General features: G+C 40.9%; 1 protein-coding gene across 3 annotated transcripts in view; it reads left to right on the forward strand.

Annotated features, from left to right (window-relative positions):
• The window catches only part of LOC147013030 (DENN domain-containing protein 1B-like), a 251,978-nt gene that overhangs the window by 171,330 nt on the left and 62,058 nt on the right, over positions 1-18,590 (forward strand). For all 3 annotated transcript variants that reach the window (XM_085854485.1, XM_085854484.1, XM_085854486.1), the window contains one exon: positions 16,762-16,863. In XM_085854485.1, coding sequence (XP_085710611.1) covers positions 16,762-16,863 — 102 coding nt within the window. The remainder of the gene's footprint in view (positions 1-16,761; positions 16,864-18,590) is intronic.

The following is an 18,590-nucleotide window of genomic DNA, read 5'->3' on the forward strand; positions in this document are numbered from 1 at the left end:
ACTTTATGTTGAGGTGACACGTGGGCTTTTTATTATAACCATCATAATTGTGTGAAGTAGGTTTATAAAAGAAGGTTTGATTCACAAACACAAAGAAAGTAACGTGGTCTGCAGGGAACATAGGATTCTGACAAAATTTCCATTAAGTTTAAAGAGAACTGTAAAGGACTCAAATTTCAAGCTCACCAGGCCATCCTCAGTGTAAAGCTCAATGCATGTCCGAAATATATCACAAGGCAGGCTTGTATCACCACCAAGATGTGCTGCCATTTCTACTCCCTGGCCTTTCGCATATCATGTATGCACATTGAAGCATCAACCAACGTTCATCCTCGCAGATCTCTGTTTGTGTGCATCACAGAACTGCCCGAGCTGCAGGACCACCTAGTGCTACTATGTAGATGTACATGATAAAAGCCATGGACAAGCTGCCAGAGTCTGAACATAGTAAACTGTGATTACATCTGCAATACTAATATAATTTAGCAACCCTGTTAAATCAGAAGTAAGAAAAAGCTTATTTTGAGTTAATTGTTCATCACAGCTTGTTCTTTTTTATGCCTCCGCTGCTGAAGTCGCCAGTGGCATTATGTTTTCAGGTTGTCCGTCTGTCTGTACGTACGTCCGTCCGTGTTAATTTTCTCTGTTTTCTCTGCAACCGCTTATCTGATTGATACAAAATTTTCACCATGGGTGCAACTACTCATGTAGAATGTTTTATTGATAATTATGACATCATAGGTGATGTGGTGTGGCAGCCATGTTGGAAAAAAGTAAAACCTTTGGATCTCTGTATCTCTGAAACCACACAAAGGCAAAAAAATTAAACTTGGCACATGGCAAGTACTCCACATGGGGAATAAGTTTGAGTTTTAGCCTATCTGGAATTTAAATTCCAGATCGGGTATTGTCATCGCGCACCATCCGTCCATCCATCCGTATCCTATTTTGACTCCGCCAGCCAAACCGCTGGACCAATCCGGCTAAAAATTGGTGGCAACATTCCGCTCCTGAGTGCTAACGTAGATGGCAAAGCTCGCTTTTGGTCACGTGACCAAAAGTAGGTCAAAATGGCCAATAAGTAAATTTCTTCAAAAATCTTATTCTCCAGACCCACCAATCAGAAGGCTACCGAATTTGGGTTGCAATGTTAGGACAGGGTCCTGATGTTAAATTGTGGAGGCCATGCCGATCACATGACCGGAAATGTGTGAAAATGGTGGACTTAGTGAATGTTTGGGAAAATTGCATAAATGCCTTTAAAAACCTTCCTCTTCAGACCTACCAGTCAGAATGCTACCAAATTTGGGGAACAACATTTGGCCAGGGCCCAGCGAAGCTGCAGTTCCAGTAGTCCGATTTTTGATGATGTCGTACGTGGCTTCGTCATGACGTCATAATTGCATACGTCGAATGCTTTATCTGAGCAGTATGAAGATTTTTGAGCGTCATCTAGGGCGAAATTGTATGGGGGGGGGGGAATTGCTGATGTCATTGGTCACATGGTTTGGCAGCCATATTGGTTTTAACAGACAAATTTTCAAAAATGGTCTCTGAAACGGCTCAGCAGATTGAGGCGAAACCTTACAGGTATGACGAGGAACCAAAAGAAACGAAAATTTCTCCACCTATGACATCATAGGTCACATGGTTTGGCAACTCTGATTTTTTTTTTTAAAGAACAAAACTTTTAAAATCTTCTTCCCCAGAACAGCTTGATAGATCGAGGGGAAACTCCACCCACATGTTCCCTAAGCCTTTGGGATACCCATGTGTTCACAAATAATTAATAGGTCACATGGTCTGGCAGCCATATTGGATTGAATGAAAATCTTCAAAAAAAGTATTTCTCTTGAACCACTTAATCAATCGATGTGAATCATCACAATTATGATCATGGGGAATATATGTTATAAATTTCAACCTGATCGGACACATGGTCTTTCAACCAGAATTATTTAATATTTTGAATCAGGGTTCAGGGATGGAAATCAAACTTGGTACAAGTATGTAGAATGATGCAATAATGTGCGGGGGAGGCATATCTGGCGATGTCGCGACGTCAAAATGTGCCCTTCTCGTTTCTCTGAAAATGATGACATTTATTAATTTGTACGTTAGAAACCCCCAACATGAAAAAGATTTGTTGCACTTTTGTAGTACTTCAGCGCACTTCTCATGGTACCACCGAATAGCAAGGATCAGCACCTCGTGTGTATCACTGAATATCCCCCAGACTGCAGTATCATGTAACTTGAGTCATTCTTTACACACTATTGATATGAACCTTTGAAATTGTTTATTTGCCCACGGAGGGAATTTAACCACATTGCAGTTTAGTGCAAACACATATAACGTGTATTTGAGCCACGAAAATCAATTAAATCCACAATGCTCATTCTTCTACTCATCGAAATCTCGTATTAGCACAAAATATTGCTTGGGAACAAACACCAGTTTGATTTATTCCGATGATTCTTCCTGTTTTGGAATACCAAACAAAATAGTTACAATCACTGAAAGTGGATTCGAGAAAACAGAATGAGGCCTTCCCTGGGTCGTAAAATGTCTCTTTTTTTTCGGTTTACTTTGAGGACCAAGTTGCAACGCATTTTCAAGCTTAAGCATTGGATCATTCATCGATGTTTCACGTCTTCGCATCTTTGCTCCAAGAGCTCTTTCAAATATTGCCACTGAACTTCAGGCAGCTTCCAATTCTAGCTTGTTTACTGTGATGTTTTCTGGTATCATTCGCTTCAATCATTCTAAATATTGTCAGTACGGTGTCGCCTTTCTTTGGTTTCCAGGTTCTCTTGATTCCATCTTTGAGTTGCAGGTGTTTGACTGCTTTAAATCATCTCCAGAAAACGTTCAAATTATTCGGGTATCATAACTTAAGTTACCATTTCTTCGAGCCTTTCTTTTTCCTTGCCAAGTATGACATCTAGTTACACTGCCTTTTGTTATCGATGCTGAACATCACATGAAATGGTCAGATTATATGCGAGTGTTATGTCATTATTGTTCCATCTGACACGTGCTTCCTACTACTTTTCAGGGTTTGTATTGTTGCGTTATTTTCAGGAAAGCCAATTGATCACTCTTGCACACGTTGTTGCGCCTTTATGCTTACAGTTGTTTAGTCATGCGTGTTAAATTGCATCCTGAAATGAGGTGACTGGCATTTTTGGTTTTGATTAACTGCAGAGCCCGCGCTTACACATTTGACTCAGTCCTGACATTTCCTTCAAGTCGTTCGTGTCGCATCCTTGATCTTGGGCAATTCCTTATCACTCATTCTGCATCTCAGTTAAGCTGTCGTCTCAGCCATTCCATTTAGCCTTCGTGTTTTGTTTTTTATCTTGCCAAAACGAAGTTTTTGCAAGATATGTTAGTCAGCTTGTATGTTTTTTTTTTGTTTTTTTTTGTTTTGTTTGTTTGTTTGTTTGTCTGTAATCACGTATAACAAATTCTGCAGAGCACAGTTATCATCGGAAATTTTTGTAACTTCGCATATCAGAGGCCGATAGAGGTCCCTTTCAGTGCACAAAATTTTGAAGGTCAAGGTCAAAGGTCAAGGTCACTTTGGCGCAAATTAGGGGAGTCGACGGAACTCTTATTTTTTGAGTAATTTTGATCGGATCGTCTTCAAACTTCATGGGAATATAGTTCATGGTCTGGCGCTCAGCTGATTAATTTTTGGTGGTGATTGGCCTTGACCTTCATTTGTTTGTTTTTTTTGTTGTTTTTTTTTTGGTCTGTAATCACGTATAAATCACTCTGCAGAGCACAGTTATCATTGGAAATTTTTGTAACTTCGCATATCAGAGGCCTATAGAGGTCCCTTTCAGCGCATAAAATTTTGAAGCTCGAGGTCAAAGGTCAAGGTCATTTTGTCGCAAATCAGGGTAGTCGACGAAACCCTTGTTTTTTGAGTAATTTTGATCGGATCGTCTTCAAACTTCATGGGAATATAGTTCATGGTCTGGCGCTCAGCTGATTAATTTTTGGTGGCGATTGGCCTTGACCTTCATGGTTATCGCCGAAGGTCAAACATATTTGACCCCAAGGTCAAATTTTCAAGTTTTAGGAACCATATCGTGTAGTACCTCAAATTGAACACCTCGATGAGTGCTTTCTAGATATGTCAAGCTTGAGACATCATGACGTCATTTGGTGACGTTATGAGGCAAAAGCATATTTTTCATGGTTACTCTGTAGAACGATTCTCATCGGAATCTCTCGTAGGCAGATACTCCTCAAGGAGTTGCTCCTGGTGGATAGCAGCTCTGTTCACCTCAGTGTGACCTTAAAGAAGTCACACGTGGTCACCTTTTGGCAAGATACGGATCACCCTGCGGGTGACATTGGTTTATTTTGTTTTCCTTTTGTCTTCTTTGCAGGTGCCAGGGCTGTGTTCCCTGCTGTTTCTCTTTCAGGTGTTGATTTTGTTTTTAAGGGGGAGGCTTTTTGCCGTTGTAGTGTTTGTTTATACAATTAATGCCCCCAATTTTTAATGGTACCACAGAGTTTCTTCGACCCCTCGGAGTACTAAATCACCATTTAGAAAAAAAATTGTCTTCTTCCTGCACTCTCAACACACTCCTGGATAGTCGTTATGCAGAGTGCACCTGACACAAGTTCATCAGAGGCTGCCACTACTTTCATTTCTCAGAGTGTATCGTCTTTTCTTTTTAGATATGCTTGCTAGGCTCATGGAAGAGCTCGGGAACTGTTCAACAAAGGGAACAGCAGAAGAAAGAGCACACACCAACAGCAGGGTGGATGGAGAAAGTAGACTGAGATGGACAAACAAGGGATGCAAGTAATGACGAGGGGTAAGGTATAATGCAAAGGGTGGACAATATGGATAACTAAGCAAAATTTTGGGAGGGGTGGGGGTGGTTTAATGGATGGAGAAATAATAATGATTTTGGATGGGGGATGACTTGAGTTGCTGGTGGACAGCTGTCTTTAAGACCTGGAGAGAAAAATGAGATTGAAGAGAGTATGGAAGGTGCTTCCACAGGTGGGAAAAAGAGGAAAAAATGAGTGGAAGTAGGCAGCGGTTCTTGATGTAGGCAGTTTCAACAGGATGGGGTTGCTGGTAGACTGCGTGCATCCTAAAGATACCTGGGGGGAGACAAAATACGGAGGGGGACAGGGTGCAACTCCAGAAATGAGGCAGAAGTAGACGTAGGGACCACCGACCTGTTGGTGATGGTGAAGTGATAGGCCCAGAGACTCGGCTTCATCGTGAGAGATTCCAATGATACAATGAAGGCCTTTGTTTCAACGACATCAAGCTGTGCAAGTTGTGAGTCAGGGGAGCCAGCCCAGATGGGGAGCAGTAATCCATCAAGCTGCGGATGAAATCCTTGAGTTGGATAGGAGCTTCGGTGTGCCAAGGAAGGACTTTGCACGATGGAGGATGCCCATTTGGCGTTTGGCTTTGGAGGCCAATTTTGTAATGTGGTTTGCCCAAGAGATCATGACTGAGAGTTTGTTTTGTTGGGGCCTTATTTGGTGCTGTTTCATTTTTCTGTGAATCTTCTATTCGCACCTGTTTTTGGAAATTATTTGCAAGGTGAGGTAGGGATACATTTTCAGGTTTGTTGTGTTCATGTTTGTTCACAAATTGAATCCGATAATCTGTTGAGCATTTCACATACTCAGCGAGTCAAACACTTAGCGCTCTGTGCACCTGGTTGAGTTCCATCAGGCCGCCCCCTCCCTCTCGTCTCGGCAGTTATATTCTCGGCATGCACTGGTTTTTGTGGATGGTAAAGAGTTTTCTTGTTTTGATGTCTAACATTGATTTCTAATTGGGGCCAGTTTATTTTTCCACAACTGCATTGGAACACTGGGACTGCAAAGTTGGTTTATGGCTTTGATTTTGTTTCTTGGGGAGAGGTACGTTTTCAGGATCAGCTTCGTTCGATGTTGGTATTCTTTGGCGATTGTTTTGCGCATTTGTTTGTGACATATTTGGTGGCCCTCTTCTACTCAGATATTTGTATGATGCTTCGTTTTCTAACAGCTGTATTGTTGTTTCAAGGTAAATTTTATGTTGTGTTTTTGTTGGTGTACCTTTTACAAATGTGCACTTGGCACACTTATTTTGTCCAAACTCCATTTGAATGTCCTCAGAGAACCATTTCACTAGTTTTAGCTGTTCTGTCAATTTTTCAGCATTCGGTGTGAAGAGCTTTAATTAAATCATCCATTTGGAGTAGATGTGTCACCTTTCTTATTTCTTTGGATGTTCATATATTGGTTGTTAGAGTGTATCTGTGTCCTCGTTTGTTGATGAGGTTACTCAGTGGGTCCAGAGCCAGACAAAACAACACGGGGGAAAGACTGTCTCCCTGAAAGATCCCATGTCGTACCTTCACATCTAGTATTTTGATATTTCCTTCTGAGTTCTGCAATGCCAAATTTGTGGTATTTCAGACCTCCATTGCTTTCCCAATCAGTTTAGTTATTTGGCGATTGATTTTGTATATTTGTATGCATTTTATCATCCACGAATGTGGGACACTGTTGAAAGCTTTCTTATCGTCTATCCAGGCGGTGGATAATTTGGTTATTCACATTTTGCAACTTTCTTATCAGGCCTTGTTCAGTAATGGGTGGTCAATTGTTCCATAACATCCTCTCTTACTTCCCTTTTGTTTTTCCTCTAAACCTCCTTGTTGTGTTAGGTGATGGTACATAATTTCTGTGATTATTCCTGTTAGAAGTTTGTATGTTGTTGGTCGGCATGTTAATTATTGAATGGTATTTGTGAGGAAGTTGGCTTTATTCAGATTTTTGTATGAGAAATGTGTTTCCTTCTACAAGCCACTCATCCACTGCCTTTTCCTCATCGATCAGTTCATTGAATGTCCTGGCCTAGTGATTGTGGAGAGCATCAAGTTGTTTTGGCCAGAAGTTTGTAATTCCATCTGGGCCTGGCCTTTTAAAGTTTGGCCTTTTTAGGTCATCTCTTCGAGCATGACCTAATAATATTGGTGTTGAGAGGAGAGGTGACGATCCGTGCGTCCGTCCGTCCGTTCACAATGAAGTTGAAGCGGGAGATCTGGTCATTAGTGATCCTGATAGAGGTCGATGAGATGTACACGATGGTATGACTTTCAAGGTCACCGAAGGTAAAGGTCAAGGTCACGAGGCCTTTGAAGTTACGAAAATGACGATTTTCAAATTCTATCTCCTCCGCCATTTCTCAAGCGATTTTGAATTTGATTGTGGCATATGAATCTATGGGACAATATCTAAATTTGGTCGGGCCGGATTTTCGATATTCGCTTTCGTTTTCGCGTCACGTGACTTCAAAGTTTGCAAAAACTGCCCTACCTTCATGAAGCTACATATTTTCTCGCCGAGATGACCGTCACTCCCGCACGGGGGTAGTTTTTTAAAGTTTTCTCTTTTTCTTTTTTTTCTTCATCAATATAATTAATCAATAGGGGAAATTAATCATTTCCTCGAGATGTTGCTTCTTTTCCAATTCTGGGATCCATTCTGCTTCCTTGTTATGTTCCTTTCGATCTTCAAAAAATTCCCTTCCAGAATTTTTCTAGCTTTTCTTTTTCAGAGGAAGTTGACACATTCTGCTTTAGTTTCCCTAATTTGCGGTAGAATCTCTTCAAGTTACTCTCAAACGTGGTTTTGTTTTCTCCTGTTGTTTACTTCCTTGCCCTCATTTCTATTTTGAGTTTGTTTTCAGCACCCAAACACTCGAGGGCTTTGTCTTTGATTTTTGTATTTGTTTTTTATTCTTTGGATTCTCTTTTTTAGTTTTGGGTTTCTGTTTCCTTCCTGAACTGTTGTATCTGACTTCCTTCCTTCCTCATTTGCTCTCGTTGTGTCTCGAATCTCTGTTTCCAAGTGGGATTTAGCTTCTATTTGTAGGACCTTCACTCTTTCATTCCTCTTTTTTCCCTACCTTTGGAACAAACTCCCACACTCTCTTCAATCTCACTCTTCCCTCCAGGTCTTCTAAACAGCTGTTCACCACCATTTCCTATCTTCCCCCATCCAAAACCACGATCTGTTCTGCCCCCTTAATATACCCCAAACCCACCTCCTTCAAATTCCCTGCTTTCCTTCCTGAAAGTCCCTGTCATGTAAGAACCTGAAAGTCCCTGTACTGTCGTGTAAGGACCTGAAAGTCCCTGTAGTGTCCATCTTGTTTACCCTGTGTTCCCTGCCCCATCCCTTTCCCTTCCACAGATCTTCTCATGTCTCTGTTCCACACTGTTTTGTCCTTCCCTCTCCTGCCCCTCTTGTCTCTTGCCCCCTTGTTGTACATTCTGTGTGTTATCTCTCATACAAGTCTCGACATTGTATTCAAAAAGGACCTGCTTTTTTCTTCTTCTGGTGTTGTTTGCTGTTACTTTTTCTTGAATGAATAGTGCTGCTGCAAAATGCATGACATAGATTTCCTTCAAGGAGGATGATTTTGAAATCATTTTTCTAATTGAAAAATTTGACCTGGTTGGTCCGCCTCACTAAGATTTTTGTCCATCTGTTGTTTTCTATGCGATGGAGTTTTGGTCTCTCTCTTAGTTTATGCTTGCTTTTCTTTCTTTTGCACTAATTATTTTATCACTTTTATTTCTCCTATTTTGTTGGCCAACAATTCTTTCAACGTACGCCGCTGTTCATTATCTTCACCCTCCTCTTCTCCCTCATTCTGCTGCTTTCCCTTTACTTTCTGCCCATCATCATCCTCATGTTTCCACTCTTTTCCCCTTCTGTGCCTGAGTCACCTGGTCCTCATCTCCAAACTCGTACATCCCTTGCCTCTCTTTCATGGGGACACCCTCATTCTCTCCTTTCATCACACTCTTCCTTTGCTTCCGTTGGACCGGCTCTATGTCAAGGTTTGGGTTCCTGTCTTGTCGCACAGCCAAAACTTGCTCTCGTGCCATCTTCACCTAATCGCTGCCATCCCTTTCTTCACCCTCAAGCAAGCACTTAGCTCCCCTCACTCTAATCTCTCGTGCCACTTGTTGCCTTGCCCGAGATGTAATCTCTTCTGTCCGATCTTAATCCAGGTATCTTTTAATTGTTGACAAAAACCTCAAATTTATAAAAGGGGACTCTCTCCGCCCTTGTGACTAATTTCTTTATTTTTTCAGCTGGTCAGAGAGAGAGAGAGAGAGAGAGAGAGAGAGAGAGAGAGAGAGAGAGAGAGAGAGAGAGAGAGAGAGAGAGAGAGAGAGAGAGAGAGAGACAGAGAGAGAGAGAGAGAGATAGAGATAGAGATAGAGATAGAGATAGAGATAGAGATAGAGATAGAGATAGAGATAGAGATAGAGATAGAGATAGAGATAGAGATAGAGATATTTGTTGTCAAATCAAATCAAATGTATGTGCTTGGTGGTGGACATGTTATATTTAAGGTAAGATGTGCACGATTTAATGTATTTCATATATAATGGAATATATTATAGGAGTTGTAAATACAGTATGTGATAATACATTAAATCCTCCAGCGAGTAAAATTTGAATCGTGATGTTGCAATGATGGGTTAACTGACTGTCCAGCCGCAACTAAGGTGGTGGATCTATTGATGTAGGTAATCTATGAATGTAGATCGGTGACCAAGGTTATGGATCTATTGATGTCGGTCATCTTCTGATGTGGATCCGTGACCAAGGTTGTGGATCCGCCATTTGGAGAGGTCTGGGCTGAAAGGATCGAAACCTCGAGGAAGAACGGTGTCCAGCTGATGATCCATGCAGTCGGGAAACCATTCAATTGCTTACGTGTTAAGGTTCTTACTTTAGGTAAGGGAACCATGTTTTTAGGTGTGTGTGTGTGTGTGTGTGTGTGTGTGTGTGTGTGTGTGTGTGTGTGTGTGTGTGTGTGTGTGTGTGTGTTTGGTTTTTTTTTGTTTTTGCGTGCGTGCGCGTGTGATGTGGCTTTTCACGGGTGCCCTTATTTGTCTGTGACTTTTCATTTGCATTTTATTTTGTTGGAGCTTTAATTATATAAATCTTAACCGAACTTGGTGGCGTAATGGTTAGAGTGTCTGCTCTAAGTGTAAGATAGTGGTTCGAATCCTGGCCAAATCACAACAAAGACTTTAAAAATAGGACTTGTTGCTCAATGTTTAAAAGGATGCAGCATAGACAAACAGCCATAGGTTGGTGACCATTGTGCATGCTTAATTATCCAAATGTCCTCCTGCGTTGAAGTTACTTGTAAGAGAACTCCTATTATCCATTATTTTTTCATCATTTTACTGAAGGTTTCCAAATAATTGAGGAGGATAGTGGAAGGACGGTGGTATGTCCTTGGAAATGTATAATCTTATTCTTATTTCTTAATTGACTATCGCCTGATTGCTTTTCCAAAGTTGATTCTTTCATTTTATTTTTTTTGATCTATTGATTCTTTCTTGGTCCGTTACTTTTTCCTTGGCTCTTCTTAAATTCCTTTCCAGAATCCTTATTTAGATTGTCAATTAACTAAAGTGTGTTCCAATATATGGATAGTTCCTTAAAATGCAACAAATGGAAGGTAACAAATGCAGAGTGCACATCATAGTTTCAGCACAGTTTTTATCCCACTCTCACTATTTACCTCACATTGGATTTTCATGACTTGTGGATTTGCGAAAAGAGCACAAAGATTCAAGACTTTATTGTTCATTGTGACATCTATGTCCCTTTTGTTTTGCCTCCCTTGTATACTCTACTTTATGTTCAACCCTCCCCCTTCTCTTTTCTTGGAAAAAAAACTAACAACCCTTTATATACCTTTTACTTCAATCCCCTCATTCTACCTACCTTTGTATTCTTCCCCTGCTTTTGTCATCCAGCTTGTTTCAGTCAGTCATCCTCATTCGTATTGCTAATTCCTAAAACAAGGTGCATAACCAGTACTGCTCTTTGCCAGAGTGATTTCCCTCAGCATCAGCTAACTCTCACCTACCCCCAACACACCCTTCTTCATGCCACCCCTCCTCTGCCGTCTCACTTCACCCCTCCATCAGGCATGTGCTTTGTCTGCACCATGCGGTGCACCCGCCGTTTCGCGTCGGAACCAGAGTCTCTTGGGATTTCATTAGCACGTGTAAGCCACAGCTGAATCCGACAGAGGGAGAGGTGGGGTAACCAGGGAGGGGATTGCGGGGGCGAGACCGCCAAGACAGGGACGGGGAACGAGGGTGAAGAGGGGAAGCTTGGGGCGGGGCAGCGTGTAAAATGCTCGTTAATTAATCTCTCTAACGAGCAGGCGAATTGAACGGGGGCAGACACCTTGTGACAAACTGAAGCCTGCTTTGCCATCAGGCAAAGCCCCCACAGGCAGCCCACCTCCAAAGGCCACCGAAGGGTAATGGTTGCACATACGATGAGCGCTGAAGGCAACCTGCTCTCTTGCCAGAGATGGCCTTGAACACACAGGGTATTTGATATAGTCTGTAAGGCATCAGCTGATGAAAATGCAATGGCAGACTTTTAATAATAAAAAAATCCCTGTACAATGGTCATATGAAAATCGAAAAAAACAACATAATGAGCCATTCATGAACAGCTATTTCAGTAACAAGGTTCTAGTCGTTATATCGATGATGATTAATACAAGCAAATAAACAAATAATCTTTGCCAAATCAAGTGAAAATGTACCTGTACCAGAAAAATAATTTTTACTTGTTCGCATAGGCAGAGTGTCCAACTGAAAGGGCTGGGTTCAGTTCCCTAACCTTCTTACTGCAGCGTTAATGAAGCTCTATGAAATGACTGATGCTGCCCTTGCTGAGAGAGCCTCGTTTGGGACTTGAGGGATGAGGGTGGAGGCAAAGCAGTGGTGATGGTGGGGGATCTTGGGGGATTGTGGCTTCAGTTAAAGCATAAAAAGGAGGCCTTTTGTGCAAATCTCGTTTTTTTTTTATGCACCAGAAGCAAAAGAAGAAAGGACAGCAAGAGTGTGCCAGTGGCTGAGTTTTCATTGCCTTTGATTCAGTTTTGTGTGTACAAAAAAAAAAAAAAACCCCTTAAAATCCAAATAACAATCAGCATGGTTATTCCCTTTTCTTTCTTCTTCTTTCTTTCTTTCTCGACAGAATGTTGCCCACTTCTGCTAATCACCGCTATCAGGAGCAGCTTTTTCTTCTCTCGCTTCCTTTTGCAGCCTCAGTGCTGGCCTCCAATCTGCCAAGAACATGTTGGATAGATCACCTGGGGGGCTTGAGATGATGAGTTTCATGTTTGTATGTGTTGTTTGTTTACATGTTTCATTGTTTTGTTTGTTTACTTGTTTCATTGTTTTGTTTGTTTTATTGTTTTGTTTGTTTACTTGTTTAGTTCCTTTGTTTTGTAATTGTATTCGACATAGATGTCTTGTGTTGTGCTTTTAATATGACAGCATTTGGTTTAACAGACCTTTCAAAACAGATCTTTTAAGTCCCTTTTTAGACCTTTTAAGACCCTTTAGACACTTACATCCTTGAGACCCCAACTACTTTTGCAACATACCTTTCAGACCCCTGAGATCTTTTAAACCCCCATAGACCCAGTAGACCCCTTACACCTGTAGACCTTTTTGACCTTAAGACTCTTTAGACCCCTTAAATACTTTAGACCCCTTTACACCCTTATACCCTATAGACCCGATAGATCCTACAGATACTTTAGATCCTGTAGAACCTTCAGTCCCCTTTGACTATTTATACCTGAACTACAGTACTATTGGAATGTACCGTTTATATCCCTTAGATACCATAGACGCTTTAGACCTTCAGACCCCTATAGACTCTTTCGACCCCTAATTACCATTTAAACCCCTTTAGACCCTTTACCTTTACACCCTTTAAATTCCTTAGACCCATAGACCATTTAGACCCCCTTGAGACCTTTTAAGACCATTTCAACACTTGAGACTTCTTCAGACCCTAACACCCTTTGGACTTCTTCGACCATTTAGACCCTAAGACGATTTACACCCATTTAGGATATAAAAAGGTATAAGGGTCCTTTCTTTGGACAAAAACTAGTGGAACGGTTTTCATCAATTCAGGACATGCTCAACGTACATAGTTTTCACTGCGCAAATGCAATCGTGTTATCAGGCCTTTCAACCCCCACAGACCCATAATTAACCATCAAATCAAACTAAAAAATAAACTTTATCAGCTAATGCACCCCGACTCTGACTGGTACAATGAGGTCACGACACGTCAACTCTCTCCTCTTTCTGAGCTACCTCTAATTTCCTCGGGTGTGTGTGTGTGTGTGATGGCACCTGTTATGTGCAACATAAGTTAAGATTGTAGAAGTTTATCACGGTAACTCTGTGCTGTGTCTTCTTGTGTAAATAGTTGCATTTATTTTGCCACACCCACAAATTCCTTGTTTTCCCCTGCTGTACATAATTATTGTGCCACATAATTTCCCCACCTTGTTGTAAAAAATTGCTTTGTTATAATTTTCGTCTTTTCCTCCATTGGTCCAGCATGGTTCGCACTTTAGCCTAGCCAGGAAGTTATACTCCAATAATCTGCTGATTAGCCAGTGCGTACTTGGCAGCTCCGCTTGGCTGCACCTGATACGGTAAGTTTAACACAAGTATGCATCGAGGACGCAATTCCCCGATTAGGCGACTGCGTGTTCCCAGCTAAACGGTAGTCAGACAGAGGACACTGGATCACATGGTTAAATGATTGGCGTTGGCAGTCGATTAGAGACCCGCCGCGCCACAAACTTATTCGTGTGCAACGGCCTCAATTCCCGGTGAGTCCAGGGAGAAACCAGATATCTCCACCTTCGTAATACCCCCACAACCCCCGGGTCCGCAACAATATATATATATATATATATATATATATATATATATATATATATATATATATATATATATATATATACAGGGTATGTATGTATGTGTACACACACACACACATACACACATTGTTACCTGGAAAGGGGACAGGGGGAGTTGGGCAATCCATAGATGGGTTGTCTTAAGAATAGTATCGACCGTGTGATTGTGTAGATTAGATCTGCTCTCCTATTGAGGATATCTGTAGAGATTAGTCATCTTGTCAAACATGCACTGTGGAGACAGTGAGCATCCTTTATGGAGCAGATGTGGTAAGATTGTTGGGTAAAACCTCCTGTTGTGACAGTGTTCTTTACTTATTTTTTTTCTTTACCTTCTAGAATTTTAAATTATGTTTTCACAAACAAGTTGTAATCCTTTTAAATTTAAATTGATGTACATTTTCATGCACCATATCTTTACTCAAAGGACTCTTTTAAGGAAATTCATTGAAGCTCACACAGTTTCCAGTTGCACAGGTAGTGGACAAAAAATGGAAACACCAATGTAAAGTCACTTAATAGGGCAATGGGCCACCACGCGCGGCCAGTATGGCCTGTATGTGCCATGGCATAGAGTCCACCAGCATCTGGAATTCTTCAGGAGGGAAGTGGCACCATTCTTCAATGAGAAAGTCAATCAACTCACTCCTGTTTGATGGAAGTGAAAAGTGCTGTCTCAGGTGTCCTTCCAGAATATCCCATAAATGCTTGATTGGGTTCAGATCCGGTGACTGAGAAGGCCATGACATATAGATAACATCAGTGTCATTCTCATCAAACCATTGAGCGACCACACGTGCTTTGTGGATGGGGGAATTCGGGGGGTATCCGCTTGCAGCCAAGCTAGCCATAATTATAGGCAACCAGGCCTTGCAGCATTTTTATATGTGACCCTAAGCATGCTGAGATTTTATTTGCTTAATTTACTAATGGGCCAAACCCATGTGGAAGCCGTTGCTCGGTGCCCCTCATTTACTGTTTTCAGAAGTACTGTTTTCAGGGTGCTTTACACCCATTGGCTGGACTGCTGGCCTTACTTCACCCTAATAATATCATGCACCACCATTGCATGAAGCAGCACAGATTGGCAGGCCTCAGACGTTCGGCCTGGGTGTTAGTCCATGGCCCTGTACAACTTGAATGATCCCCTGTATATAACCACGATGTATCATATTTGCACATAAGCCGTGCGCATGTTTTTGCTTCATGTATGTACATCGGGTTAATTTTATTATGAAATAAGCAAAGCTGAGAAACAAACAAAACACAGTGGGTTACAGAGGTTCTTCTTTTTCATTTTTGTTCCAGTATTTGCTCGAGCGTGCATTAAACACAAACAAATTTTTATCTCCCGAACATGCATTGCAACCAGTCGGGGACTCGTATTGCAAAGCGATTCTCGCTGTTGTTATATCGGTCATTGGGCACTGATACTTCAATAATTATCAATGCCATCCTTTGTTTGTTTGTTTTTTCTGAGTACAATATGTGGCTGTGGCAAAGCTTTTCTTCAGGGGTTTGTGGAGCCCACTAACAAATTACTGGTGCCAGCCCTGATCTGGAAAAGTTATGACCAAGAATGCTGTCTTTCAATTTTTGTAAATAACCGTGAATCGAATGTGCACCGTTATTTCCTTTTTCTGTCTTTAAATTGGTATTTCTTGACTCATTCTGAAAACAGTGATCTTCAATGATATCATCTCCAATTTTGAATAATTATCTTATTACTTACAAAATCTAAAGATTTCGTAAGTATATTGATGACTTCTGTCCTCTGTTTGTGTGTTTGTGTGTTTGTGTGTTTGTTTGTAGGCACGATAACTTGAGAACGGAAGAAGCTACCAATATCAAATTAGACCACGTGATTCAGGAGGGTGATGGCTAGCGCTGATTAGATTTTGGTCAAAATCGGTCAAAGGTCAAGGTCACAGTGAGGTCAAACATTCGATTTTTGATGGTTTGGTGCAGAATCATCGTAGAAACTTCTGGTTTGCATCGCTGCCTTCTCTAGAGACAGCTTTTATTAGACAAGGTCAGAGGTCAAGTTGACGATTTCATAAGTACCAGTCTATGACTGCTTGTTTATTTATTTATTTTTGTCTGCAACTCAAAATATTACCTTGTACATGTATTCCCCCATGCCTCATGAGTAGAACACACCTTACAATTGAGGATGGAACTTCTCTTTTGTGCTGCCTTTCTCTTTCACACATCTTCTGTTTGTCCAGATTAGAGTTTTCATTGTTGAGTCAGGTGGAACTTTTACAGCTCTCACACAGTAAGACCATCTTCTTCACAACAGAAAGCATAGTTTTTATCCTCCACCGCGTGGCGGAAGGGGGATATTGTTGTCGCCCGGGTCGTCCGTCCGGCTGGCTGGGCGTCAACATTTATAGCTGTGAGTGCGATAACTCATAAACTGTTCGCCATATCGATTTGAAATTTGGGTCACACATGTACTACCTGAAAAGGAAGAACCCTATTACTTTTGGGCGTGGCCGGATCCAAGATGGCCGACTGGGACAGCCATCTTGAAAAAAATGTTTTTTGTAATAAATGGAAAACCGCTTATCTGATTTCAATTATTTTTCAATGGCGGGGGATTCCCCATCTCTGATGGGTATATTTATTCATTTGTGCACACATTGCAGATGCTTGGTTCAGCCACACAGACTTAGGTCTCAACCTTTGAGTGGTCTTTCTCCCTTTATCATTTCTTTTTTCCCATTATGGACATGCAAATGGAAGGGGCGATTGATGCTTTGTACTTCTGGTTTATAAGTTCTTCCAATGTGATCACCATTTTGTTGGTGTGTGTGTGTGTGTGTGTGTGTGTGTGTGTGTGTGTGTGTGTGTGTGTGTGTGTGTGTGTGTGTGTGTGTGTGTGTGTGTGTGTGTGTGTGTGTGTGTGTGTACACACGCAGGGACAGCCAATCACTTTCTGTGATCAAGCTTTCGTGGAACACAAGTCTATGAGTGCACGGTCCTTCTTACAAAATGCTACTCAGCTGCAACTTTTCAAACAGGTAATACAATTATATTTTTTTCTTGCCTTCTTGGTTCAAGGGTATGATTATATGTGGACAAAGGCAAAGTTTTTGTGGAAATTAATTTCAGTGAAATGGTTTTAACCACAGTGACATAAAATGTACACTTCTCCACAATAGCACACTCATCCTCATTAATAAAAAGGAAAACTATTTCAGTTAGAAAAATAGAATTTTGAGCATCCAGTCGTAAAAATTTCTGCTTGCACAAATTCCTGAAAAGTTAGTTGAAAGAACAGTTGTCCCACGAGTAGTGCTTTGGGAAGCAAAACTGTGCCAGTGCAAAGCGATCAATTCTGTAAGTTGGCAAAGTGAAGCAAACCCGATGCATCATCTCCAGCTCCTCATTCTTCCTCACACCCATTGTTTGTCCAAGTTTGCCTCTAGTTTGGCCTTCAACTCTGCTGTTGGTGTTTCTTCCCCCCTCTCTCAACTGCTCCCCTTCTCCTGATGTGTCCTGATTCATTCAGTGTACTAATTCTAGCTCTATCATGAGCTTTGACTATGCATTAAAAAAAAAAATATATATATATATATATATATATATATATATATATATATATATATATATATATATATATATATATATATATATATAAACGTTCAACTGAAGTGTTGCAAAGGGTAACCTTGATAACAAACGTTTGTATGAAGAACTAGAGGGGGAGCACTCGGGAGAGTGCAAAACCTCCGCCGCCAATACTGTTGGGTCACTCAAGTGAACCTTATATCTTATTCATTAAATGTCAACAGTGCTGACAGTTATAGTTCTTTTCTCCAACATTTTTTTTGGGGGGGTGGGTTGGAAATCACTTAAAATATGTAGAAATGCAAAAAAAAAATTTTCTCTAACAATTTTTTGGGGGGGTTGGAAATCACAAAACATGTAGAAATGCAAAAAAAAATTGTTTTTTTGGGGGGGGTAACAATTTTTCTGCGGGGGGGGTTGGAAATCACTTAAAACATGTAGAAATGCAAAAAAAAATTCTCTAACAATTTTTTTGGGGGGGGGTAACAATTTTTTGTGGGGGGTTGGAAATCACTTAAAACATGTAGAAATGCAAAAAAAAAAAAATTTCTCTAACAATTTTTTTTGGGGGGGTTGGAAATCACTTAAAACATGTACAAATGCAAAAAAAAAAAAATTTCTCTAACAATTTTTTTTTGGCGGTGGGGGAGGACCAAGTCCAAAATTTAATGGCATGATCCTTGGACCATACCTAACCCACCCCCACCAAGTTTCGTCAAAATCCGTCGAGGACTTTTTTCCGTAATACTGTTCACAAACAAACAAACAAACAAACAAACAAACAAACAGAAAGGGGTGAAAACAGTAACCTCCATCCATCTTCGAAGATGGCGGAGGTTAAAAAGTTTATTGCATGAAGATATTAGTAAATTATTGAAAAGGTCTCAGAAATTACCAAAAATCATGTTTCCAGCAGGTCAGTATTATGGATTGCACTCCGTAGACATCTACAAAGGCCTCAAAAGAGCACTCGCCAATCTAACCCTGAAATAGAGAAGCAGATCCAGAATATACAGATCTTTTTTCATTTTTTTGTCGACATAGTTGAGACTCGTGGAAGAGCGAGTAATAGTACACTGAACAGATCAGGATGCAACAGGACAAAAGGAACAGCAGAGAGAGTGGGGGGAAACACCAACAGTCCATTCCAAATATCTTGTTACGAGACAGCTTATTG

This window comes from Eptatretus burgeri, chromosome 14 (genome assembly GCF_056783735.1).
Source record: "Eptatretus burgeri isolate ZD-2024b chromosome 14, Ebu_testis_v1, whole genome shotgun sequence".
NCBI lineage: Eukaryota > Metazoa > Chordata > Myxini > Myxiniformes > Myxinidae > Eptatretus > Eptatretus burgeri.